This window comes from Vitis vinifera, chromosome 8, assembly GCF_030704535.1.
Source record: "Vitis vinifera cultivar Pinot Noir 40024 chromosome 8, ASM3070453v1".
In the NCBI taxonomy this organism is placed as follows: domain Eukaryota; kingdom Viridiplantae; phylum Streptophyta; class Magnoliopsida; order Vitales; family Vitaceae; genus Vitis; species Vitis vinifera.
This window is the reverse complement of record NC_081812.1, coordinates 11,067,130-11,094,252: the sequence shown is the minus strand read 5'-3', so window position 1 is coordinate 11,094,252 and position 27,123 is coordinate 11,067,130. Positions and strand designations below refer to the sequence as shown.

Here is a 27,123-nt window from a genome sequence, read left to right as displayed (position 1 = left end):
AGTAATTTTCATTCCATATTAATACTTTGTTAATAATGTACTCAAACTCATTTTAATTTGAGTATTCCTTCCTAGCATGAAAAAAAAGAAATATAATAAAATATTTTAAAAAATCTAAAAATAAATAAAAAATAAAAAATAAAAACAGTTGCAGAAGTTTTTAAAGGGGATTGGGAGAGGCACCACAGAATAAAGTTGCTACAAACTAAGGGTTCAACGTTATAAAATGATCTGATTGAGCCATTTAATTTTGTGGTGGATCCGATGGGAATGGGAGCATGATAACAGGCACGATGGGTGTACAGCACACCATGGCGTATTTTAAGGCGTGACTCACCGTTTCCTTTCATTCGAAATTCTTCTTCGATTTTTATTAAATTTTATTTTTTATATTCAGGAATTGAATACTCTGTGCTCAGTCCTCTTTCTCTCTCATCTTTGTGTAACTGTGTATATTCATTTCACCACCTCATCTCCCAATAAAAATTCTCTCTTTTTCGCTCCTCTGTTTTCTCATGTTGGAAATGCTGTGTTGAATATTCTCGAGAAACAAACACCATCTGAGAGAATTAGGGTTTTTATTCACCGCCCGAGGATGCCATTGACTAGGTACCAGGTCCGGAACCAGTACAGCTTGGCGGATCCTGAGCTCTTCCGTGCCGCCGATAAGGATGATCCCGAGGCGCTTTTGGAGGGAGTCGCCATGGCTGGCCTCGTCGGGGTTTTGCGTCAGCTTGGCGACTTGGCTGAGTGAGTTTTTCATTTTTTTTTTAACCGCTCAATATATGAGCTCTCAATCCTGGTGCTTGATGGAAATGCTGAACTTCTAGGGTTTGAATTTGGGATTATTGACGGTGGAATTTGGCTTTAGCGACTGAAATGAGGACGGAATTGGGAGTTTTGTTGGGAAATCTGTGACTGGGATCTGTTGGGAGTTGAATTGCGCGTTTAGCCCTCGTTTGGCTAGCGAGAAAGTGAAGGAAAAGAAAACGGAACAATTTTTTTAACGATTATTTTTTCTGTTTGTGAAGAATGAGGAAAACTCGAATTATGAGTCGATTAGTTTTAGTGTACTCGGTAATTGGAGACTTTTTCCTTTATTGGTCACTAAATTATTTACTTCTTTGGATTCTTGTTTTCTTTCTTTTCTTTTCTTTTTTCTTGCATTGTCTCATCATCCAAACAGTATCCTATGGTAAAATGGTTTGAATGATTTCCAGTTCTTTAGAGGTTCTCTCTCTAATCCAAGGTTTGGTTGTTGGTGTTAAAGTGGTGGATTTCAGAGGTCCTGCTATCTAATGAAGAATCCAAATCTTTGCTATTGCTTATTCTGAATTGAGTGCAATTATTTGCTTAATCTCTGGGACGGACTTTTATCTTGGTTGATCTTCAATTTTAGTTTTTGGCTTTAATTCATATTTGGCTATTGCATATGCCTGCTTCTAAGTGGAAGAAGAAATTGTTCTGATTTGTGGTCTGTTGCATATTCAACAATCTGTGGAAATCAAAAGTTTTGGCTAGCCTCATTGTTGCATTGTTTTGGCATATGCTGTCACTGTTATCTCTTTGACCAATTTGTGCATTATGCATCTTGTGTTATGGAATAAATTTGTCTTGCTTTACAAATCATGTTTATACATCGACCTCGTTTTGTATATCAACTATTTATCTTGACATGGTTATCTGCACAATTGCAATGTTCATGAACTGTTTAGCAATTTTTCTGTTGGAGCTTTCCAATGTGAATCTTAAGTGTTGGATTTGACATTCAACTTATCCTCTTAACTACCTAAACTAAAAGTTTTAGGACATTGATGCAATGCATCGAAGTCAAGTGGCCCTCTATGCTTTCCACAAAATAAAACCATCTCAAAACCCCTCATTTCCCCCCTTTTATTATAACTTAACATCCAGCACAAAAGATTTTCTGTATGATGTTATATTTAGCAGGGAGGAATGACATTGGAAAAGTAGTATTTCTTCTTTAACTAAAGAAAAGGTGAATAAAAGGATATCATTGAAATAGAACTTGGAAAGAACCTCCTCTTTAAAGATCTTTTTTCAAAGATTGGGGCAGTGTAATGACTTTTCGGCTCGTCATTTAATAGTTCTTACTGTGGGGCGGGTGACTATGAAAGAAAATCATTAAAAGAAAAGTCAAAAGTGGGTTGACATGCTTACATTTGGTTTGATGATGACTCATAAGAAAAAAAACACGGTTGTCACAATCTGATGGCACCTTTCTTTTCATGAAATGTCAATAAATTCAAAACTTTCAAGACCAATTGAGTTGGTATAGTTGCAAGTTTTACTGAAAGGAGCCTGGAGTTGTTTGTGTTTGGCTTGTTAATTGAAGAAACTCTATGTTCAGGCTTGAACTGGGCTTACCTAATTGAAGAATGAACTTAAACAAGCTACTAAATAAGCAAGATCCAAGCAGCCTTGAGGGTATTATCATGATATTGCTAGTCGCATAGCAGCAATAGCAAGATATTATTAAACTTGCATATACACAAAGTACTATCTGTTGAGACATGTTATTGGAGTCTAGAGATATATTGTAAATATCTTCTTATGTTCTATTCATTCTAAATATTTTAAGTGAGATTTCGAGTGTTTACATTATCTTCTTTTGTCTGAAGAAATGATTCTTTGAAATAACGAGTCACCATTGATATTGATACATGTGAGATGGCCAATTGTTCAGGATCTTTGTAATCGTGTGTAAGATATATATTGTCTTGAGTTTAAAATCAACAGCATCAGCAAGATTTTTACTAGTGAGATGCTAGCTGGAATCTTGATGTGTCCTAGGGATCGCTACTTGTGGGCGCCCATTGAAAGAATGTCGTCTATGCTGATAACATGCAGATGATGTCTACTTTGATGTCTTTGTATTGAATCCTGTCCTTGCAATTTATTAAATTTGATTTTATCTACTTATCATTTGGAAGGCTTGACATAGAATTTGTCTTTGGTTTGCACTTGTAATTCCTAAAGGTTTGCTGCTGAGATATTCCATGACTTGCATGAAGAAGTGATGGTGACTGCTGCAAGGGGTCATGGTCTAATGGTTCGTGTCCAACAGCTTGAGGCCGAATTTCCTTTGATTGAGAGGGCATTTCTTTCCCAAACTAATCATTCATCATTTTTTTATAATGCAGGTGAAAATGCTCTCTTTTTTTTTTCTTTTTTCTTTTTTTTTTTGAGTGAAATCTAAATATGCTGTTTTAGCAACTTTTCATGACTGATGTTTCTTCTCATTTTAAGCTTATTTGTGCTCGTGGGTATTTTATTTCCATGTATGGTGATTGAAATAGACGCACAAACAAAAATTTTAAATATTTTCTACTGAAATACTTTATAGCTTTCTTGTCTTTGCTTATTTCTACAATTGACAAACGTGTGAGTATGAGGACATTTTATATGCTTTTAACATGCACCTATAGGTCTTCATCCTTATTTTTTTGAATCCATTGGCTGATTAAGTAATATTAGTGCTGTCTTTGCCATATTGTTTTCCAAAGGGAGTGGCTTCCAATATATGGTGCCTGTGCTCAATATTGACATAAGTTTTGTTGCTTGAATTACCCAGTATCATGATGAATCACAATGGTAGGTAGTGTCCAAGAACTGTATAATTTAATAAAGAACCATAAAAACTCATGTGGAATGTTTTTATCCTTGTTGACAATTAAAATTATTGATTTTTATGCAAATAGTTTGGCCTTTATACTTTGCCCTTACAATTTCAAAGAAAGACATGAAGCTTTCAAAGTATTGAGGAAGGTCTCTTTCATTACAGTTCTTTTAGGCTAAAATTGTGGCCTGAATGATCTATTTTTCTAAAATATAAATTTGAATCAGATACTGTAAAAGGTTATCTTGTTCTCATTAATGAGGTTCTAAATAACATGATCAGAGCTGATAATTACATGGATGCATTATTCTACTGCAGGTGTTGACTGGCATCCCAATCTGCATGCTGATCAGAATCTGATCACAAGGGGAGATTTACCTCGATTTGTAATGGACTCTTATGAAGAATGTCGGGGTCCACCGCGGTTATTCCTTTTGGACAAGTATGCTTATTGAGTTTATGTTAAAGAATTAGAATGTAAAGGTAAAGAAAATAATTTCATTTTAAAAATGAAAGTCTTATTATTATATATCTTTCTCAAAACAGGTTTGATGTTGCGGGTGCTGGGGCATGTTTGAAGCGCTACACTGATCCATCATTCTTTAAAGCAGAATCAGCCTCCTCTGGGGCTGTGAAGTTACAGGTTCAGAGGGAAAAGAAAATCCGCAAAGGAAAGGTATTGTGGTGGAATTATCATATAATGAGCATAGTTTATATGTCATTTATATTGGCTTTAGAAACTCATGGTTTGCTTTTGGTGTAAATTCAGCTACTGCTGGATCTGTTAGGTGCATGTTAACTCAGAAGTGTGTGCAAGTGTGTGTCAACAAACACTCAGATTGATGTAATAAGGTCATGTTATATAGGCTCCCCAAAGGGTTCTCTTTAGTTAAATGCCAGACCTGTTTTTCCAAATAATGCTCCAAGTGGCTTAACATTTAACCTGCAAGATTTACTTGGAGCCTATTGTGTGGTTAGCTTTTTACCTGCAAGATTTACTTGGAACAGCCTCTGAAATTATGTAATTTTATAGCATTAATTGGGAGAGGCTCAACAAGCCATTGATAAGAACCCACTTTTAACTGGAAGGATGAATAGTAATCCATGCAGTAGAACCACCTTTATGAATGACCTTTCAGGTTTACAGTTGAGAATGAGTATTAAATTACCATTTTTGACTGGCAGTTCTTAGAAGGCATCTCTGGCGCTGCTGCTTATGGAGATTGGATCATGATGAAACTTAGGAAATCAGTTTCAAGTGTCAACCTTAGATATCAGGCCTTGATGTTTGATATGCCTGTTAGGTGTACTCTTGTCTTGAGTTTGACTTTATTTTTGGGATATTGCTGTATAAGTGGCTCCATTCTCAAAGATGAAACTAAAGTTGCTTGTAACAGAAACCTTTTGATTTCTACTTCTGTCTAGGAGTGCATACGCCTGCTGTTGTCCAAGTCACTTCATAGTGTCTGGGCAACTCCTTTTTTTTTCCTTTTTTATCTGTGTTATTATTTGGATTATCATTTTATGGCCTTGGCAATTGGCAATTAGCTATTGGAGCTCTGGGTTCTTCTTTTGCTAATGGAAACTCTTAACTGTACTGTACAAACTTGCATTTTTACCTCTAAGAATATTGTGTTCCGTTATTTTTCACAGAAGAAAGGATATCGCTGGAGGAATGGAGAAACCCCAGAGGTTTTACCAGCGACACATGCCAAGTGAGGACTTCAATTTTAATTGACACATTAAATCTTTTTTTGTGGTTAACTGAATAACTTATTGTTACATATATAATGGTTGATTGGTGACTCGGATTACATTGTGAAAGTGCAGATTGCATCAGTTGTTTTTGGTAGATCGTGTTGAGAATGGTACTGATGGTCCTGCAAGGCTCGTGAAATTGAAGAAAAGGCAACTGAATGAATCCCCCTTTGATTCAAAAACTGGGAGAAGTTACATGGAGCAGTTTTTGGAAACTCATTCGCCAGAGCAGGAAGTGGTTCATGAAATTTGTGTTAGTCCACCCTCGTTGAAATTGGCATCCAATAGTGGTCATGAGCCAGGGCTTGAAATACTTGAAATCAGTACAGTTAGTCCTTCCAAAGAGTCATTGCAGAGGAAGAGTTCATCTCCTCGTGGACAGGAAAAGGTCCAAAGACCTTTCATGGATGAGGTGGTTGAAGAAGCCATTGATGGAGCAATTTTGAAGGTGCCTGAGTCAAACCCTGAAGGTGAAACTGACAAAAATTCCTCTATTTATAAGGTGCCAGACGAAAGGGAAGTACAAGTTGATGGGGAAAGCAAAATAGAAGGCAATGTAGATGGGTACCATTCTGATGATGTCACAAGTGACAATTACATGGATGCCCTTAATACTATGGAATCGGAAATGGAAACAGACATTGAGAATAAACCTAAGAACAAGATGGGTTTCCTCAATGTTAAAAAACATGGGACTGATTCTGATGCAAATGAAGAAAACCAGGAACCTGGAGCTCAGTTTTCATATTCTCAATCAAATGGAGACTCTACACCATCAGGGGATGGGAGCAGTTTGTGCAAGAAAGGAAGATCTAGTATTTCCAACTCTGATATAAGTAATTTAGCTGAGAACTCACCATCCAATGGTGATGGAGCAGTTGAAGTGTTCCCTTGTACTGATATCTGTGTGGATGAGATTGTTGATGTGCCATCCAACCATCTCTCCATAAATGAGGAGTCCAAACCCAAATCTCATGAGCATGTAGTGCCCAATGATACATGCATTGATGTAACTGATGTCCATGGTTACAGGTCTGAATTTGTAGAGGCATCTTGTACTTCGTCTCCTAAAGATTTGAATGTTATGCTTCCGCCTGTGGATTGTGGAAAAAGTTTGAAGGAAGTTTCAGTGGTGGAACCAGAATTGGATGGAACATCCTGTGACCATATTAAACCTGGTACTGAATTTTCAAATGCTGTTGACAATGAGACTGATCTGGGTGACAAATTATCTGATGCAAGCCATCTCGAGAGCAAGTTAGATGGTGCAGATCCAAATGTCTTTTCTGATGCTTTGTTGCATCTTTCAAATGTTTCAGATTTGGATCCCAAAAAGGGAAGCAGTGATATGTCCAATGTTTCTTCTTGGACAGATGATGACTTCTTCAGAGTGTCTGCACAAGCACAAAGCCATCCTGTGGATGAGTCATATGGTGGCAATCCAAATTTCCTTTCTGATGTTCTGCAGTTCATATCAAATGCTCCTGACCTGGCTCCTGAAAAGGAAAGTAGTGACAATTTTGTGAATGAGGTTCTACAAACAGAATGTGGAAATGATAATTCTACTGAAATGTTGGTCCATGGAAAGATTGATTCACCAAAACCTATTACATCACCTGCAGAAGATCAGCTTCTTGGCTCAACCTTGTCAGGATCACTGCCTGACTGTTCACCTGCTTCTATTGCTTGTGATGCTGATGTCAAACCTGTTTGCATTGTCTCCAAAATTGATGACAATGTCCCAGAAAATGGATTCAACTTACAGAACTCAACTCCTGTGGCAGATATGCCACAGACCCTTACTCTTACAGAGCAGTGGTCTTCGGAAATAACAGGTGGTGGTCCTCAACTTGAACTTGATATTTCAGAGATGCATGTTTCATCCTCTGGAGAGAAAATGAAGCTTGAAGGGGTTTATGGTGCCTCAGATGGTGATGAAACACATGGGTCCACCGGCAATGAGGATACAGTAGGAAGAACTTCAATTCCTCTTCAGTTTTCATCTGATCATCCAAATTATCCTGGTCTTGGAGATCATATACTCTCAAGTGATATGGTAACTGAAACAGTTAAATCAGAAACCGTGGCTGTAGGTGCTGCTACTGGTGCTAATAGTGAAGATGATATTCCCTCCAATAATCAAAATTGCCTAGTTCCAAAAGATCTTTTAATCTCAGATGATTCAATACCTGAAACAGTTCAAGCAGAACCTGTAGCTGTGGCTGCTGCTGCTGCTTCTGGTGCTGGCAGTGAAGATGATTTTCCATTTGGTCATCCAAATTATCCAGATCCTAAGGATCACCTAAGCTTGGATGATTTAGTAACTGAATCAGTTCCTGCGACACATTTGGTTTCCACTGCTGCATGTGATGATGAAGTTGATGATGTCAACAATGTTATTTGTCCGTCTCTGGATTTGATAGAGTCTCCAGACAGGAATATTCTAGATTTGCAAGAAACACTTATGAGAGAAATGGAGATTAATAAGGCAGTTCTTCCTGAGTATGACATAGAATCAGATGCACCAAAGGAAGTGAATCAACTGGCAGCTGCTTTGACTGACTTGGACTCCAATCCTGGCATTACAGGAGCTTATGGCCATTCTAATTCTGAATTGCTCAATGATGTTCCTGATTCGTGGCTGGCTGAACAATACCAAGACAGTTTGCACCTTACATCTTCAAAACAAATCAATCAGGATTTGAATTCACAAGTTGCTCCTCATCAGATTCATCTTGGAGAGAACTCTGAACGTTTGGTGTCTTCACCTTCCCATTACTTCCCAGAGCCTGGAGTTCCTTCGGAACAAGTGTTGGATGTACAAGCTGATGATATCAGTGTGGAATATTTGCATGCAGATGAAGCAAGATTGAACCCATCAAATCTTCAATCCACACAAATTCATACTTCGAATCGTATAGAACAGGAAAGTTGCTTTGATGCTTCTTCAAAATCTTGTCCAAAAGACTTTTCAAGCGAACCTTTAGTCTCAGAGTTCCCATTGCAGTCAGCTGGAAAGAAATTAGAGAGTTCTAAGCCAGCAGTAGATCCATCAGAGGTACCATTTCCAAGATTTGGCCTGCTTCCTGAGGCAACTCAAGTCAATCCCGATGGGATGCCACCTCTGCCTCCGATGCAGTGGAGGATGGGGAAGTTTCAACACGGTCTGGCCTTATTCCCACCAATACCACCTCCTATAGCTGATGTGAAAGATCACCTTGTTTCTCCAGCATTAGAGGGAGAGACTGCGCAGCCTGGGAAACATGTGTTGCCTCTCTCAATGGTTGTAGATGAGAAGTTACATTCTTCTGAATATTTTTCAGGTAATTTGGTGCAGCCAAGTTCAATTTTATTGCAAATGCCAACCAAGGTTAATGGTGAAAATAGTCATCAAAATTTCCTCCCTCCAGAGGGAACTCAAGATTTGAACCCCTTGTTGAGACAATCATCATGTGGCGAGAGGCCTGATCATGGCTTACTGGCTTCAGAGGAAGAAATGGTGCTGCCTAGTTTGAATCTGTTCTTACCTGTACAAACTGTTGAAGATGTGACTTCAAGACATGCTCCTGCTCCTGTATCATTAGATGGACAACTAATCCCATCTCTGGACCACTTAGCTCCAGAACCAGATTTAGAAGATAATAAGTTTCAACATGCTCACCAAAATTCAGAAGAGGAAATTGTGAACCCTCCTAAAACATTTGTACGAACTGTAGAAGATACAACTTCAAGACATGCTCCTGCATCCTTACAGGGAGAACTGATCCAACCTCTGGACCACTTAGCACCAGAACCAGCTTTAGAACAAAATAAGCTTCAAGGCACTTGCCAAAATTCAGAAGGGGACCATCCAAAAACATTTGTACTTCCACAAACTATGGGAGATGAGCAATTGGAGTACCCTTTGCAGACTTCAAAGGAAGAAACTGAATGGCTATCATATTCAGATGCCATAGCACCAGCCTCCGTAGATGGGAAGCTAAATGGAAACCCTTCAGTTAAGCTTCCTCGTCCTCGAGATCCGCTCATTGAGGCTGTTGCTTCTCATGACAAACGAACGGTAATAACAATTTTTCATTCTCTCCCTTCTTTTTTGTAGAATTATCATATGGCCTCCCCTTTTCCCTCTAAATATGATTTTCATTTTGTTCTTCTTGAAGTCCCATGTTAGCAAATGTACATTGTTTCTAACACCCAGAAATTTTTGCAGTTGAGGAAGGTAACAGAAAGGGTTCGGCCTCAGATTGGACCAAAGGTAGATGAAAGAGATTCACTCCTAGAACAAATCCGTGCCAAGGTCAGGCCTAATCCAGTTTTTCTTCTTTCTCTACCTCTCTCCTTTATTTTATTTTTTTTGTTGTTTTGAAATTACTTCCCATATTTGTTCAAATGCAACTCATATGACAACTAAACTTTTTTCTGGTTCCATCAGTCCTTCAACTTGAAACCTGCAGCTGTACCACGACCCAGCATTCAGGGTCCTAGGACCAACCTAAAGGTTGCTGCCATGTTGGAGAAAGCTAATGCGATTCGCCAGGTCTCTCTCTCTCTCTCTCTCTCTATATATATATATGTATGTATGTATGTATGTATGTATACTTTTTCTTCGCAATATTTATAAATACTGGGTGTTTGAAATAGGCATTAGCTGGAAGTGATGAAGATGATGATGAAGATGGTTGGAGTGATTCTTGAAAACTTTGATCTACTTGATCTATTACAGCTTGTCAAAACTGCAGTTTCCATGAAATGGATGGGGAATATTGTATTCTCCTCTATAATGAATAGCAGGTTTCCAGTGATCTGGTAATTCTTTTCTGCTCTACTCTGTATCCATGTGTAATATCCTCTCTCTCTCTCTCTCTCTCTCTCTCTATATATATATATATATATATATATATAGATATATAAACTCTCATCAGTAAGTGCCTATGCTCTACCCACATGAATTTGGTGTGGGATCAAATGCTTTACATGTAAATGACAGCTGAGGCTCCGCGTGCAAGCGCTATACGCCACCAATTTCTATGTATTATTCTTTTAAGATTTCTGGGGGCATAAATTGCTGCTGGGTGGCATAAAATTCAATATATATGGTGCATCTCTGATGCATTTTTGTAAACTAGTTTTTAGTGTGCTATTTAATGAAATGTATTCGGCCATGTTTGTTTGCATCCATATCTAGTTACCTTGTTTATTTATTTTTTTAACGCTTTTATTTTGTTTCCCAAAAAGTCTTTAATTGAACAATAGGCAGGGCATTGTGAAACTAATGTGAAGGGGAAATAGGTTGAAACCACAAGGAATGGCTTACTTGCGCTTTCTCTCTGTTATATCCGGTGGATCTGGATGAGCAATGGATGGGACCGCAGTTGCAACTTTCTGTAGCTTAGATCAGACGTTGGTCTTATTCATATCATGAAAAGTTTGTGTAAATGGGGGTGTAGATAATGAGGTTCTGCATGTTCAAGTGCCCAGGGGTCATCTCATGAAAAGATGCCATCTGCTTTCTCTCTTGTCTCGGTGTCTCTTGGCAATTCATATAGGGTGAGGTGATTTCCTATTGGCAGGACCGTGGTGGTTCTCATCCATTTTATTCATATTTTGACCTGCCCATGTAAAAGTTACCTAGATTTCCACGGATGGCTAAAGTTCTTAAAACCATGAATTTGGGGCCTCACTTTCCTTTTTAAGGACCCACTTATTCTCTGAAGTTGAAGATGAGGGGAGCGCAAAATGTGAACTTTTCACGTGGACATGGGTAAGACGGATAAGCAAATGACAGAATCAATGTCCACATGGCTTTCCTTTTTGGGGAATGATGTAAACATTTACTATCATCAAAATCCGTGCAGCATATTTTGGTAAAAATAATTTTTATTTTATACATTAGAATAGTAACTCTATGTATGTTTTCAATATCATCCTCCATCAAATTAAAAGTGGGTGCTACCTGTACAAGTCAAGCTAACAAGTACATTTAATTAGACCCGCATAAGTAGTAATCATATTACTTATCACCGCTTCCCTTCACATCAAACGTATCACTGGAGGTACTAACATTGTTTTTACCTAAAAATAATAATGTTAATAATTATAAATATTACTGTAGATAGATGGATGTATTAGTGTATTTATCATTAATTATCGCTTCAACCTCTATATCAAACATATCGTTGGAAATAATAACATTGTTTTTAGTTTTTATTGTCATTGTTATAAATTTGATAAATTATTAAGTAATATGCCAAAAAAAATACACATAATGTATTTTTTTAAACACTACTTATTAAAAATAAAAACAATTTTAATGGCTTAAATTTTTAATTAAACAATAATGTACTTTTTTACATAGTTTTCTTTCACTAGTTCTCAAATTGGCCAAAGTAACAACTTGAGCAATACTAGATTTTTGAAAATTTGTCAAGGTTGTATGGACATGTTTTAAAGTTCACAATTAAGATATTGGTAGAAAGCTGGAACGGATAATGAGAATGACAAAGAAATTTGAATTCCATTAAAAGATTCATTCTTATGAAATTAAATCTCACTTTTACTATGATTTTAAATTTTCTTTTCTATTGATTCTTTTTTTCCATATGGAATTATGATTAATCTCATTTCCATCCTATTTTTGTTCACATTCTCATATGTCAAACCGAATGCAACTTTTGCATAGATTGGACGATAATAAAATGTGAAAGCTTGGTCACATCCAACATTCACTTTTAGAAATAGAAAGATATCATAAATTTATTTGTTTGGATATATTTTCGGTTTTCTATTATTAAAAAACAAAAAGTAGTAACAATTTTTTTATAAAAAAGGGAAACTTTTATACAAAAGTATAGGCTTAATTAGTTATTTTAAAAATTACTTTCAAAAATTTAAAATTTTAGATAGTAATACTTTTTTCTATTTCAACTCTTTTAAACAATTTTTTTTTTTAAACCATTAACTATTTACTGTGGCTATGTTTAGTTTTTGGAAACTCTGAGGGAAAATACAGAGAAAAGAAAATAAAGAGGAAAAGTAGAAGGAAAGAAAAAATAAAAGAAAATAAAAAAATAGATTTAAAGTTAATAAACTATTTTTATATATTTATTCAAACTCATTTGACTTATTTTTTTTAATCATTTAAAGATTAAATAATTAAAAAAATGTATAAACTTTTAATTAATTTTATTTGAAAAAATTATTTTTCTTAACAATTTTTTTTCTTTCCTTAATTCTTTTTGGAAACAAACAAATCCACACCCTACCCTAAAAGCCATCAAATGACCATTGTAAGAACAAAAATGTTTTTTCCCTCCAAAACAACTTATCTTATTTTCACCTTACCTTTTATTTCTACTTTATTTTGTTATCTTAGAAAAGAAAGTTTAGCACTCACTATTCTGTCATTTAATCTTCCTTGATGGGTGTGAAAAAAAACTAAGAAATGTACATAACCAACATTATTTTCTTTTTCTTTTTCCTCAATGATAAAGAAATATAAGCCTCACTTAACCATTGTAGATTGGAAAAAAAATGAGTTAAGAGAGATGAATAATTAGTCCAAAAATAGTCAAAAAGGTTTTTTCATATGGCAAGGTCAAAAGATAATAAGTAATGAATCTCATTTATAAAAAATTATATTGTTAGTGAGTTAATTCTTAATCAGAATATTCGTTTAAACTCAATTTGATTGAGTTTCAATTATAAAAAATTTCAGTGAGGTTCAGTCTATTATGGATTTAGCTATGGTTAATTTTCATTTATGAAGGACTTAATTGATATTAAGTTTTCTATTCACTTAAATTTAAATTATGGTTGATTAAAGTTTCATTTGTAAAGAAGTATTAGCTTAAGGTCTCTAAAATTACAATGATTACCTATATGATTAAAATTATCAATTAAAGTTTGCCTCTATATGACTAATTATCAAGACATAAATTTCACTAACAAAATGATTGAAGTTAAAAACAATGACTATTGAATTAAGTCTACATTTAAAAGACATTTAAAAATAAAAAATAAAAATTCTTAGAATTAATATTCATCTTGGCAAAATCATGAAATATTTGTTAATGTTAATTATTTTTCAAATCTATTATACAATGTAAGAGAAAATCCAGGACCATCATTCACTCATAAAATAAAAGCAAATACCAAAATAGGAGACTTTTCTTCCTATACTATATTATAAAATGATAATCTACTTTTTATAAAAAAAAACTTAATTTCAAATAAGAAAGTGTATTCTTAATCAACACATATTTTTCACACAAGTAAGAAAGTAAATTCTTAGAGTCACTAAAATTCAATGAATTTTGTACCCTTAATTATGAATTTAACCCTAATAAAATGTTTTAACGTACTTTGAAATGTTATCTAATTCCTAGATTCAAGACTAACAATAATAAATAAAATTTTAAAAAATTACAAATATGCAATTTACTATCTTGAACACATTTTAAGATCTAAATTCTTTTTAAAAAAATCAAGTAATAAACCTAATACTAATCAAATACCATTGCATAACATTATTCTTTGAATCATGGATGATATATATTATTAATTCATTAATTTGAAACATATATGATATGTAAATCGTTAAAAAAATTTTAAAAAATTAGAAAATAAAGACTATACTTACAAACTCAAATAAATTCATTTTCTTTTACACGGACAACCAAGATATATGCTCTTTTTATTTTTTGTTTTTTTAATATCATTTTGAATCTTGTTAGCTTATGACTCTTCGAAAAACTTATTTATTTATTTATTTATTTATTTTTTTGTCTTCTTGTTTGAAAATAAGGTGTGATATAACTTCAAAAGAAGAAATATAAATCTAATCAAGAGAAAGAATAAATGTAAAAAGAGCTTTTTATGGTTTTCATGGGTTTTTGTTATTTACATACCAAGGAGAAAAGAAGGAAAAAATCGATGACCTAAATCAAAAAAGGGAATGAGAACCTTGTAAACAAATAACCCCATGCATTATGGTTTGGAGAATGTGGAATAAGCATGTTGAGCAGGCCAACATCTCCTCCAATTTCCAAGGGTTTGGAGATCAAGAAACTCATTCTCCAAGGCTTCAACTCCTTCAAACACCTCAAGCATCTCCACGCTCACCTTCTCCGTTTCGGTCTCTGCCACGACAACTATCTTCTCAACATGATCTTGAGGTGTAGCTTTGATTTCTCTGACACAAACTACACTCGCTTCCTCTTCCATCAGATTAAACAACCCAACATTTTTTTATGGAATACCATGATCCGAGGCTTGGTTTCCAATGATTGTTTCGACGATGCCATTGAGTTCTATGGTTTGATGCGATCAGAGGGCTTCTTGCCCAACAATTTCACTTTCCCTTTTGTTCTAAAAGCTTGTGCCAGGCTTTTGGATTTGCAGTTGGGTGTGAAGATCCACACCCTTGTGGTTAAAGGTGGTTTTGATTGCGATGTTTTTGTCAAGACTAGTTTGGTTTGTTTATATGCAAAATGCGGTTATTTAGAAGATGCCCACAAGGTGTTTGATGATATTCCGGACAAAAACGTTGTTTCTTGGACGGCCATCATTAGTGGGTACATTGGTGTTGGCAAATTTAGGGAAGCCATCGATATGTTTCGGAGGTTGCTGGAGATGAATTTAGCGCCAGATAGTTTCACCATTGTTCGGGTTTTGTCTGCCTGTACTCAATTAGGGGATTTAAATAGCGGAGAGTGGATCCATAAATGTATCATGGAAATGGGCATGGTGAGGAACGTCTTTGTGGGTACCTCTTTAGTGGATATGTATGCTAAGTGTGGAAACATGGAGAAAGCTCGTAGTGTCTTTGACGGGATGCCTGAGAAGGATATAGTTTCCTGGGGTGCCATGATTCAAGGTTATGCATTGAACGGGCTCCCCAAAGAAGCTATAGACCTCTTTTTGCAAATGCAAAGAGAAAATGTGAAACCAGATTGCTATACCGTGGTTGGAGTTCTTTCTGCTTGTGCGAGATTAGGGGCGTTAGAATTAGGGGAGTGGGTCAGTGGGTTGGTTGATAGGAATGAGTTTTTATATAACCCTGTCTTAGGCACTGCATTGATTGACTTGTATGCAAAATGTGGGAGCATGTCTCGGGCCTGGGAAGTCTTTAAAGGGATGAAGGAGAAGGATCGAGTGGTCTGGAATGCTATAATATCTGGGCTTGCCATGAATGGCTATGTTAAAATATCATTTGGACTTTTTGGCCAAGTAGAGAAACTTGGGATCAAACCAGATGGGAACACTTTCATTGGCCTGCTTTGTGGTTGTACTCATGCTGGTCTGGTTGATGAGGGCCGGCGATATTTCAATAGCATGTACCGTTTCTTTTCGTTGACTCCATCAATTGAGCATTATGGATGTATGGTGGATCTTCTTGGTCGTGCAGGTTTATTAGATGAAGCTCATCAATTGATTAGAAATATGCCAATGGAGGCTAATGCCATTGTTTGGGGAGCATTGTTAGGTGCATGTAGGATACATCGGGACACCCAGTTGGCTGAACTTGCATTGAAGCAACTTATTGAATTAGAACCTTGGAACTCAGGAAATTATGTCCTCTTATCAAATATTTACTCAGCAAATCTTAAATGGGATGAAGCAGCAAAGGTTAGGTTAAGCATGAATGAGAAAAGGATCCAGAAACCACCTGGGTGTAGTTGGATTGAGGTAGATGGTATCGTCCACGAGTTCCTTGTGGGAGACAAGTACCACCCCTTGTCAGAGAAGATATATGCAAAACTAGATGAATTGACTAAGAAAATGAAAGTAGCTGGTTATGTTCCAACAACAGATTTTGTGCTGTTTGACATAGAAGAGGAGGAGAAGGAGCATTTCCTTGGTTGCCACAGTGAGAAACTTGCTATTGCATTTGGTCTAATAAGTGCAACACCAACAGCCGTGATTAGGGTTGTGAAAAACCTTAGGGTTTGTGGTGACTGTCACATGGCTATAAAGCTAATTTCAAGTATCACAGGTCGAGAAATAACTGTGAGGGATAATAACCGATTTCATTGTTTCAGAGAGGGATCTTGTTCATGTAATGATTATTGGTGATAGCAACCCTTGTATGAGAGAGGAAATGCCATTCAGCCATTGTCTCCCTTTCTTGTAAAAGATAAAGATTAAATATTCTGGAATTTAGGCATTGTCCAAGTTCTTGAATGCAGCCAAAATATTTAAACTAAAAAAACAAAAAAAAATACTAGAGGAATGTCCAAGCTTATCCCAAACGAATTGAAGCTGAACTCATCCAAGTCAGCAGCTTAAAGAGTGGGATAACGATCAATCCGGCTTCCAAGCTTCCAATTAGGATAACCCACCATGCTTGAATCCACTTTTGAGAAATTAAAAACTTATTAGTCTCATTGAGACTTTATACTTAATAAAATATTTGTAATATCAATATTATTCTTTAGAAATTATTACTTTGGTTTCGGTTTTAACTTTCAGTGAAAACAAAAAAGACAAAGCTATTCCACGAGGTTATCCTTGATTGGGCATGACCAACTTTCTTCTTGGTGTTTCAATGCCGAGGAAGGGGTGTAGGATTCCTACCTAACATCATAACGTGAAAACATGAAGATTGATGCTTCAAAAGGACCCATCTTGCCAATCAAGACTTTTATCCATCCAACCCTCCATATTTAGTTCAATTTTCACAATATTTCTCTGATAAGAAATAAAAACAAATGTGTATCATGATTGCGTACAGAAACATTATCAAATTTGATGATTGAAATTCAATTATTGGGTGTGATAGCTAACAGTAGTATGTACTTGGGAAAAGGGGAGCGCTATGGAATATAATTTTGTGGTTGGGTACAATTATGATTCAATTAATGGTTAATGTTTTGCAGCCATGGCCCAACCCTGGCACCGACCTACGGCTATTTGACCATTGTGGTGGTCTGGGAATCTTCACGTTGAGGCTCCTGGGCAGTCAGGTATGGATTGCCTCTAGAACGACGTCGTTTTCAAATAGATGGCAAATTGCTAAGGACCACTCTAAACGACGCCGTTCTCTGTTTCTTGCTTGCCACACTTCCCCTGGGAATGTGAATGTGAAAGCTGCTGGGTGTTTCCAGCCCTTGCTCTACGACTGAAAACCCTTCTAAACTCTTTAATATTTTACTCGGAAAATCCCTTCAATTTCCCCCGCAACCAAACGTGGAATCCGTATAGAAAGGAAGGAAAGGGTAACATAGAAAGAACTAGAAAGTCTTTCTTTGTCTTTGTCTTTCCGTTTTATCCGGACCTCAATAGAATCGCACAGAATCATCATCGCAAAATCTTGGAAACTCTCGAGTTATAGCTGATCCTGGGGGCGAATTCAAGCCCTTGAAGCAACGAAGAAGAAGATCGTAGTAAAGGAAAAGAGGAGGAGAAGAGAATGGAGAGCAGCGCTGCTGACAGAAGCCACCATCGTGTGCCTCTATCGGAGGTGGTCTCGGATTGTGTGAAGCGATGGTTCCAAGACACTCTCAGGGAGGCCAAATCTGGGGATGTCTCCATGCAGGTCTTGGTGGGTCAGATGTATTATAGCGGCTACGGCGTTCCCAGAGATGCACAAAAGGTCTATATTTTTCGTTATTTGCTTCTTGTTTTGATTTTTTTTTATTTTTTTTTATTTTTATGGGATTTGCTTTTACAGATTGTAGGTTTTGTGGTGTTAGAGAACTTTGTGTTCTGTCCACTTCCTGAGAAGCCAAGGGAAAAGAAAAATGAAATTTTGAATCTTATATTTCATTTGGTAATTCGTGTTTTTGACATTATATACTTGGTAGTGAGAAATGATCTCAGACGGAAATGAGTTAAAACTTAGGAATCTTATAACTTCTTGAGGTAGAATTCCTAATTTTCCTTGTTTATCCCTTTTTCTCCTCTTCTTTCTACAACCAAATGGGGTTTGCAGTATTGTGTTGTGGTATTTTTCTGTTCCTTCACGTTTAGTGTCCTTTGCTTAATTCCTTCGGCTGTTGGGGTTTCAGGGAAGAGTTTGGATGACAAGGGCTTCAAGGACTCGGTCTTCTGTTTGGAAAGTGAGCGATAAACACCCTGGTAAATATCTCTCTGTATCTCTATGTACCATCTTATTTATTATTATTAATTGTGCCTCTGTTTGTTCTGGTGGATCTTTGTTAGGTTATAATGCAAGTGACTCGGATTCAGATGAGTTGAAGGGTGATTCATAGTCAAACCTATTAGGCCTTTGTTTCCTGAAAAACATAGAAAGTGAGTTGAATTGTCCAGTGATTCTGTTGTTCTTGGTGTTTTTGTAGTAAAATTGCTTTTATTTGGCTGAGGTTAATGTATTATAACGATCAAGAGGCTGGGTTTGTCTTGTCCTTGGGAGCTGTGTTTCTCTTATTGTGCTTTTTTCTGACTCAAGCTTGTTTAAAATCAACATGTTATCTGGAAGTAGATTTTGTTGTTATCTATAAATCAAGTTGCTGTGACGATTCTGAATTTGATTGACATATGGATAATAACCCTAGGCCACTGAGTTCTTTTAAACTTTAACATGGTCTTGATCTTTAGCGATAAGCTTTTGTGGGTTCCTTGCATATTCCTATGAAAAGAATTGGCCTCTTCCCGTGTTGGTCATCTAAGTCAGAGAAATACTAAAGTTTCTGTCCTACTTCCATCCTTCTCTATCTCACTCAAATTCAATGCCTTTATTAAAGTACCTTTGATTCCCTTTATACCCTTTTTTCAAATGGTAGAGAATAAGTGAATAGGCAACAAAGGAAAGTATATTGGTTCTGGTTATTTGTTTCCATGTCCCACCAATATATCCTAGTATCCTTGGGCAAACGTCTCTTGGTGGCTAGTGTTTCTAAATTCTAACTTTTAATCATTTTCTTTTTCTCCACATGTCACTTGGTTTCCATGTTTTTAAGTGGTGGTATCTAAATATTAGCTAAGATCTGTAACATTATCTTGGTGAGGACAAGTATGATGCCTTTTGTCCATTTAGATTACCAATATTGTAGCCTTCAAAGAACATTTTGGTGTACTTTTATTTGTACTTTTGTCATGAGAATAATAAATCATCACAATGCAGGCCCATTATTATGTTTCCTCTCTGGCCATCTCAGATATCAGTAATATGTTTCTCTTTTGTTTCTCTTTTAGAACTATAATTATCTTCTATGTGCTCAAGCTTCTTTTTTGTGAACTCATTTATGCTGAAAAAAGCAAAAATAGACTTTAATCTCAATAACCATACAAGTCTGGCATGCCTAGTGGTGTAGAACTCACTGAATTTAAATGATTTATCCAGCTGCATTGAAATCACCCACAATGACCAGACCAGGCAGAATGTTACAGTTCTTATGATGTGCTACATGGGGCTGAACCAGGTCTAAAGGCATAGCTTTTCTCCGACATTTATTTGTTAGGAAACCCCACTCTCCCTTTTAGTGGGTTGAAAATTGATGATTCATCTGGAAACCTCTTTTCTTTCATTTGATCTTTTCTTTTTGTCTTTTAAAATCTGAGTTTTTCCCCCTTATTGATATTTCTTCTGTTTGTGGTGTGAATTTCCACCTTTTCAGGTAACATTATGTGTTATAGTGTGCACCATTGTTTTAAAATTTTTATTGGTTTTTCAATTAGTGCTTCACCAACTTCTAAAATCTGGTACTTGGCATAGCCTTTTTTTGGCTCTTTAATATATCTTTTGTGCTTTTTCCTATCAAAAGAAAAAAAAAAAGTACTAAAATCTGAAAATTACAAATTTCATTTGATTATTTTTATTAGTTTGTTTGATTAGATGTTTAAAATCTAAGTTGGACTTTCATGTGGTTTGAGGTTATATCAAGCTTAGAAATAAACATGGAGAAAGTGAACTAATACCGATAGGACAAGCTGCATATGTGGAGGATCTTTCTTTAGTGTTAGGCTGTAGGGTAGGAGTCTTTCCCACTTCCTACTCGGGCCTACCCCCTAGGAGCTTCTTTCAAATCAACGAGGGTGTGGGATGTGGTGATGGAGAAATTTCAAAGAAGATTTGCTTCGTGGACGAGACAGTATCTTTCCAAAGGAGGGAGACTTACTTTGATCAAGAGCACATTATCAAGTCCTTCCATTTATTTTATGTCTTTTTTTGTCATTCCAAAGAGGGCGAGCCTTTGATTGGAATAGATTCAAAGAGACTTTCCTTTTTCTATTTTTTTTTTTTTTTTTTTTTTGGGTTGGGGGGTGGGGGGTGGGGGGGCGAGGGCAGCTGGGGGGAGGCTAGAGAAAAAGCCTCATTTAGTTAGTTGGTCTATGGTCTAATTGGATAAAAAAGAATGGCGGTCTTGATATTAGATGTCTACCACACACACTAAACAGGGCTCTCCTTGATAAATGGAGTTAGAGATTTGCTTCATAGAGAAAATCTCTTTGGAAACAAGTTATGGTTGGAAAACTTGGGACTAGGGGATGGTGTTTGAGAGTAGTGATGGACAACAATGGGTGGGGTTGCGGAAGTCTATTAGAAATGGATGGGAGACTTTAAAAGTATATCTCACTTCATCCTGGGCAACTGAAGGAAGGTAAAGTTTTGGAAAGATAGATGGTATGCAGATAGTTCTTTGGATGAATCCTTGCTAACATATTCCTTATGCTCTTTGGAAAAGATGCTTGGATTGTAGAAATGTGGGAGCAAGTGGGGGAAGGGGCTTGATGGAATCCCCTATGAAAATGATTGAAAATTAGGAGTGGAGGCCTTTTTAGAATACAACAATCGGCTTCAATTAGAAGGGATGAGGAGGATAGATTTGGTTGAAAGGTAACAAAGTGTACCAAATTCTCTATTAAATCCTACTACTCTTCAGTATCTTGGGGAAGAAGTGAGCCATTCTCTTCAGGCATAGTGTAGAACCCTTGGGTTTCTAAGGTGAGCTTCTTTCCTTGGGAAGCTTTATAGGGTAGGATTTTAGCGCATGACCAACTCAGAAGGAGGGGATGAAATTTTCTGAACAGGTGCTACAAGTGTATATGGAAAGAGGAGTCAGTTGATCATTTGCTTTTACATTTCCAAAGCGAGAATTTTGTGGCAGATGGTCTTTTCTCTTTTTGATGTGACCTGGGTTATACACTCTCTAGTAAGAGGGATCCTTATGAGTTGGCATGGTTCCTTGAGGAAGAAGGAGAAAGTTTGGAAGACTACTCCATTATACATATTCTAGTTGTTATGGATGGGAAGAGATAAGAAGTCATTCAATGGCATGGAACAGTCAGATTAAACACTCAATTTTTTTTTATGTGCACCTTTTTGGATTGGGTTAGTGTACATAGGTGACATTCCATGACTATGGTAGTCTTTATTAATTGGTTGAGCTCAAAGTAGGTGGAAGGAGGTCATTTTTTTGTTCTCTTTTTTCTTGCCTGATGGCACCCTTTTTATATACTGTTTGTACTTTGTTTCATCCTCTTTTAGGTTCTGTTAATATATTCTCTCTTTTGCCTGTCAAAAAAAAAAAAAAAAAAAAGTTTGATTGTATGGCATCTGATTGTCATTAGTCTACAACCTTATCTTTGACCTGCATGCCAAGTTACGTTGTTTTATTGAGTCATTGTGTCTTCCAAAAGTTCATGTTCATTTTCTTTTTCAGAAAACCATTCTCATGTCCTGACATTCTTTTATGTGTGGATTTGGGGTTGACAAGAAATAGTTGGATTTCTATACATAGAGAGGAGTTTGCCTAGGTCACATATTGGCAAGAAATGGTTGGCCTTCTTGTTGAGTATGGGAATAAGCTTCAACTTGTAAGGTCTAATGGGATGCTTGAAATTTTTTTAGGAATGGGTAATTCAAGGATTCAGAGGCTTTTTCTTTTGGGGTTGGACTGATGGTAGGATATAGATCAAGTTGATCAATGAATGCTTTTCCTGTTCAAATAATTTTGATCACTCTGAATAGCTAACCTTTTGAATTATAAAATCCAATAAATTCAACCATGTTTCTACCTTAACACCACCTCAAGCCACACAGCATTAGCCCCCATCCCCAGTCCCCTCCACCACCGTACATGTACAGGGATCACCCACAAAGATACATGTTCACGCATGTTCTCCATTCCTTTCCAAAAGAATCCTGACATTTTTTCTTCAAAGCTTTCTGATAGATACAAATTTTTTATTTATTAGAAAGTTGTTTTGCCATCAAAAGTACTAATCACTAATGTTTGTGCCTGCGTAACTAATGTTTCTGAGAGTTTTATGATTTTGGGTGCGTATGTAGGTATGGAGAGATGTTTGTGGCTTGGGAAACTAATCCTTCTGTAAATTTGATATGATTGTGTGTATGGAGAGAGAGAGAGAGAGAGAGAGAGATGCAATTTATTTAGTGCATTCATGTGAAGTCAATGATGGCACTTATTTAGAAAAATATGACAGAGGATTGCATGATTAAATGGACGCATTAGTTGGACAGTGAAGAAGAAAGGTAAAAATCATGGGTTGATATTTTTTGAAAAAGAATTGATTACCTCCTGATTTAATAAGACAGCCTTGAACGAGTGTGTTGGTAAATAATGTGCTTAAGGTTTTGTTGAGGTTCTCTATAGGGTGTAATGATGTGATTCAACATTGATTCAATTAGTTTTAAAATTAATGGATTGTCGGACCAACATTACTAATGTTCCACACATAGTCAAATGGGATCATGGATTGTTCTGCCTTTTTATTATTTTGTCGACATCTTTTCTTGCAGGTGCTGCTTGGAGTCTGCCTGTTTGCCCACTACAGATGTGCCTGTAACTGATCTCTATACTTTCTATCTTTAGTTTTCTCTGCTTTCCATACTCCCCATTGTTAATTTTCTGAACATTTAGATAGGTCGGATTTTCATGGGCATTAGTCCTTGTGGGTATTGATTGCTTATACAGTGAGTGTACTTCTCTTGTCAAAAAATAAAAATAAAAATTGAGTATTGGCTTTGTTTTCTTTCCAAATGATGAGATAGCATCCATCTTTTAAAGTTCTGATAAAGCTTGATGGGAATTACTCGACCAAAAGGGGGAGAAAACCAAATGGCGGTTGCTCATACTCTTTTGACAACCTTAATCAATTTCAGGCTTCAAATGGTTTCGTAGAATCTCAGGCTCACCCCAAAGTACGATTTTAAAAACATCGTTCGGTCAAAACAAGATTCTAACACAGTTGGGTTTCAGAAAACCCCTGCTTACCATGGCAACTTCTATGTTTCTCTGGGAACACGAAGATGTGCCAGTTCTTTTGACAATGGGCACAAGCTCTTAACCAGAATATGATGTTTTATGGTGTGTCATGTTTATTTCCTTTGCTGCCATGAATACTGAGCAGTTGCCCCTAGTTGGATCCTTACTGAGAGGCTAACACAGTTCATTTTATATTCTGGACAATCATAAAAACAAACCAAGGCATATTCGCAGCCTCTATTGTTTGTAGTGTTGGCAATTTATTTGGCAGTCACATTCTGCAGCACTCAGTTTATTTGCTTTGATCAAATTGTAAATAAAGTAAAAATGGATATGATGGCTTGGAATTACCCCAACCCCAAGAAGGTGCACTTAGTTTTACTTCTATAACTCCAATTTCTTCCCCCTGTAAAAATGAAATAATCTCTGCCCACCATCATTTAGCCTGCAATTCTAACTTTCTCAACCAAAGAATAAATAATTTTTTTTTTTATAAATGTCAATAGTTTTTTTTATTATAAAAAAATTAAATAATTACTACAATAAAATTTTTATATATTTCACTACAACACTAAATAATTTAATAAAATTTTTACTTTTATAATACTTTTTTTATTATAAATGTCAATAGTTTTTTTTAGAAAAATTAAATAATTACTACAATAAAATTTTTATATGTTTCACTACAACACTAAATAAAATTATAAATAAGTGTAAAATTAAAATTTTAATTTATTTTTTATATTATAACCATATGGTAATTAAAATTAAATAATTAAATAAATTAAGATTTAAAAAAAATAAAACCTAAAATTTAAAACAACTAAAATGTGTTTTAAAATAATACGATTTTTATAAATTTAATTTTTTATTTAGTACTATTATTAACGAATCTTATTTAGGTTGATCAAACATACAACTCCTATATTTTTACTTTTTTTTTTTTTTACTAAATAAACATTTCAAATCAAGCAACATTTAATTCCTTAACTTTATTAACAAGTTTAATAAATTTAAAAATAATTCGAAACTCAAATGAAATAAGACTTAATAAATTGAATTCTTCACAAATCTATTAATTTTAAAAATAATTTAGAACTTAAAAATTAATGTAATTATTATTAGAAATTCATGAACTAAAATTGGTTTAGAATAATTTTATTATTTTTCTTATGGGCATTATAACTATATATTTTAATAAAAAAAATTTTATTGAATAAATAGACTTAAAATCAAGTGAGACTTAATTTGATGAATTTATAAATAAGTTTAATAATTTTTAAAATAAATTGGGATTCAAAAAATACATCCAATCACTACCAAAAATAACATTCCAAAATTGACACGTAACAAGTCATAACTTTGTTGTTTCTGCCATGCACATGATTACACTTCCTTAATTTTTTCACCTCATAAATAAATTCTAAATTAATGAAGACTCAATAGTTTAAATTCATTAATAATTTTAAAATTTTTTAAGAATAATTTGAAATTTTAAAATGGCTTTAATTAGTTTCAAATTAAATTAAAACTAGTTCAAAATAGTTTTAATGTGTACATATAACAAATAATTTGGTTTATTTACATATTAAAAAATAAATTTTGTTTATCTTTTAAATTATTTTAGATAAAATATTATTAATCATTTCTATTTTTAAATTGTTATTTTAAAATTCAATTATACTTTTATGTAGACGTTAACATCCATATTTTTATAATATATAATAAAATAATATCTTTTTTGTAAAAATTATAATTTATGATTTATTATAATATTAATATTAATATGTTACTAAAAAAAATATTTATTTTAAAATTATTTGTAATTACAAAGCAATTTTATTTTAATAAGATTTGAATTAAATTTAACAATTATATAAATTGAATTTATAAATTTTTTACAAAATTCAAAATAGAAAAACTATTTTTAAGAACAATTTATTTATTGATTTTTTGTTTTTTAGAAAATGTTTTAAAAGCAAATTTCAAACACTTCATTTTTAAAAAGTACTAAAAAACTGTTTTTGCCCATTAAAAATAATTTGTAGAAACAAGTATAGAAAAGATGAGTAAATGGTCCAAAAATACTGAGATGTGGTCTGGGTTCATTTCATTTTTAAAGATATTTTCATTGTTGTTTTTGTCTTCAAAATCATACAGAGTAAAGTCAGCAGACAAGGCGAGGAGACAAAAGAAGAAAAAGTCACAATTGAATGCCCAAGCGAAGATGCAAAGAAGAAAAATTTAGGAATAAAAACAATTTTCCCCCTCGTTTTCAGAGTAATTTTTTCCTTTATCTGATGTGGAATATTATAAACACCCTCATATAGATACAACGTCATATTTGTCTTTCATGGGATTACGAAATCAAACAAATAAACATCCTTACGGGTTCAAACAAATCCCCACACCGAAGTTAGGAATCACATCAATAATAATGTAAATATTATCTGTTCTGAATCTAAAGGGACTCTCATGGTCTTAAAATGTATCTATATGATTAAGAGAAGTTCATATATACATAATCCTAATAACCTTCTGTTATATCTGATGTGAGATATTTCTAATCTTGTAGAATTCTTGGCATATTATTTAGTTTTCTCCATCCTCCATTTTTGGTCTTTATTGCCAAAACTGAAAATTTCCCATGAATACCTTAATCAGCCTTATTTTTCCAATTCTTCCAAATGTTCAATAAAAATTGGCTGAGTTTGAAGCATATTGCAGAAAATAGAACCTGTATTTCATTAGATTGGGACACAAGAAGTTTGTGTCAAGTCACCCTTCTGAAATGAATAGGTAAATCACAAACCCATCTGCCTTGAATGGCTTCATTTTCAATTCTCAATGTAATTTTGGATTGTTTTCTTTGCATTTTCCATGCAAGTATCTCTAGAAATCCTTTGATCCATGCAGCAAATGGCAACATTATCATACAGTATAGTTCAAAACATAAACAACAAACTTCATGAAATACCAAACCAAAAGCACCGGTAATACACAAATGGCAAATTTCAGATACTACAAACAAACAATACAGTTTCCAAAGACTTCAACAACAAACACCAAATAGTTATAAAAAGTTGCATCTCCAAATGTTGGGAAAGCAAATTTAAATGATAATGCGGCACAATCAATGATCAACCTAATAGGAAAAATCAAAGAAGGAATCACCAGGCACTAACTCTGTCACCGGTATGCCTATAGCAGACTTGATTCAGGAGGTAATGCAGCAGAATCAAGTTTCCAGTGTCCAATTAGCACTTCACCGCCATTTCCCAGGATGCTTGAGGCCGGGATTCGGTGTGAGAGTTGTGGCATCTCCTTCTTCGAATATTTCTTCACCAGCTCAAATCCACCGATGGAGTGCCTTTGAAAAATGGTGTTTGACCCGCTGGCAAAAAGGGGAGACAGACTCAATCCAGATTCCTCGTTGAAGCTGGAGACTATCTCCACAGTCTGATAGCGCTGCTGCTTTCCCTCTGAAACAGGGTGCCTGTTTTGGCAGGCTGCCCAGACCTCACTCATCTGTGGGAT

General features: G+C 35.1%; 3 protein-coding genes across 6 annotated transcripts; all 3 read left to right on the top strand.

The window, feature by feature from the left end:
- The first annotated feature begins 203 nt into the window (after positions 1 to 203).
- On the top strand, positions 204 to 10,576 carry LOC100251663 (protein SCAR2). Its single transcript, XM_010655071.3, has 9 exons — positions 204 to 750; positions 3,001 to 3,164; positions 3,959 to 4,082; positions 4,187 to 4,316; positions 5,294 to 5,355; positions 5,471 to 9,458; positions 9,609 to 9,695; positions 9,831 to 9,935; positions 10,040 to 10,576. The coding sequence occupies exons 1-9, from the start codon at positions 596 to 598 to the stop codon at positions 10,091 to 10,093; spliced, it is 4,869 nt and encodes a 1,622-aa protein (XP_010653373.1). The 5' UTR covers positions 204 to 595; the 3' UTR covers positions 10,094 to 10,576.
- A 3,699-nt stretch (positions 10,577 to 14,275) lies between these two features.
- Positions 14,276 to 16,579, top strand: LOC100256789 (putative pentatricopeptide repeat-containing protein At3g08820). Its single transcript, XM_002265486.4, has one exon. The coding sequence runs from the start codon at positions 14,411 to 14,413 to the stop codon at positions 16,469 to 16,471; it is 2,061 nt and encodes a 686-aa protein (XP_002265522.1). The 5' UTR covers positions 14,276 to 14,410; the 3' UTR covers positions 16,472 to 16,579.
- A 515-nt stretch (positions 16,580 to 17,094) lies between these two features.
- Positions 17,095 to 23,361, top strand: LOC100243041 (uncharacterized). 4 transcript variants are annotated; one of them, XM_002265637.4, is made up of 3 exons: positions 17,095 to 17,990; positions 18,406 to 18,475; positions 23,121 to 23,361. In XM_002265637.4, exons 1-3 carry the CDS (start codon positions 17,808 to 17,810, stop codon positions 23,165 to 23,167), a joined length of 300 nt encoding a protein of 99 aa, XP_002265673.1. In that variant the 5' UTR covers positions 17,095 to 17,807; the 3' UTR covers positions 23,168 to 23,361. The 4 variants fall into 4 exon arrangements, with proteins under 4 accessions (XP_002265673.1, XP_002265642.1, XP_059594930.1 ...); XM_002265606.5 differs by lacking the exon at positions 23,121 to 23,361 and adding an exon at positions 18,560 to 18,873; XM_059738947.1 differs by lacking the exon at positions 23,121 to 23,361 and having other exon boundaries at positions 18,406 to 18,873.
- The last annotated feature ends 3,762 nt before the right edge of the window (positions 23,362 to 27,123 follow it).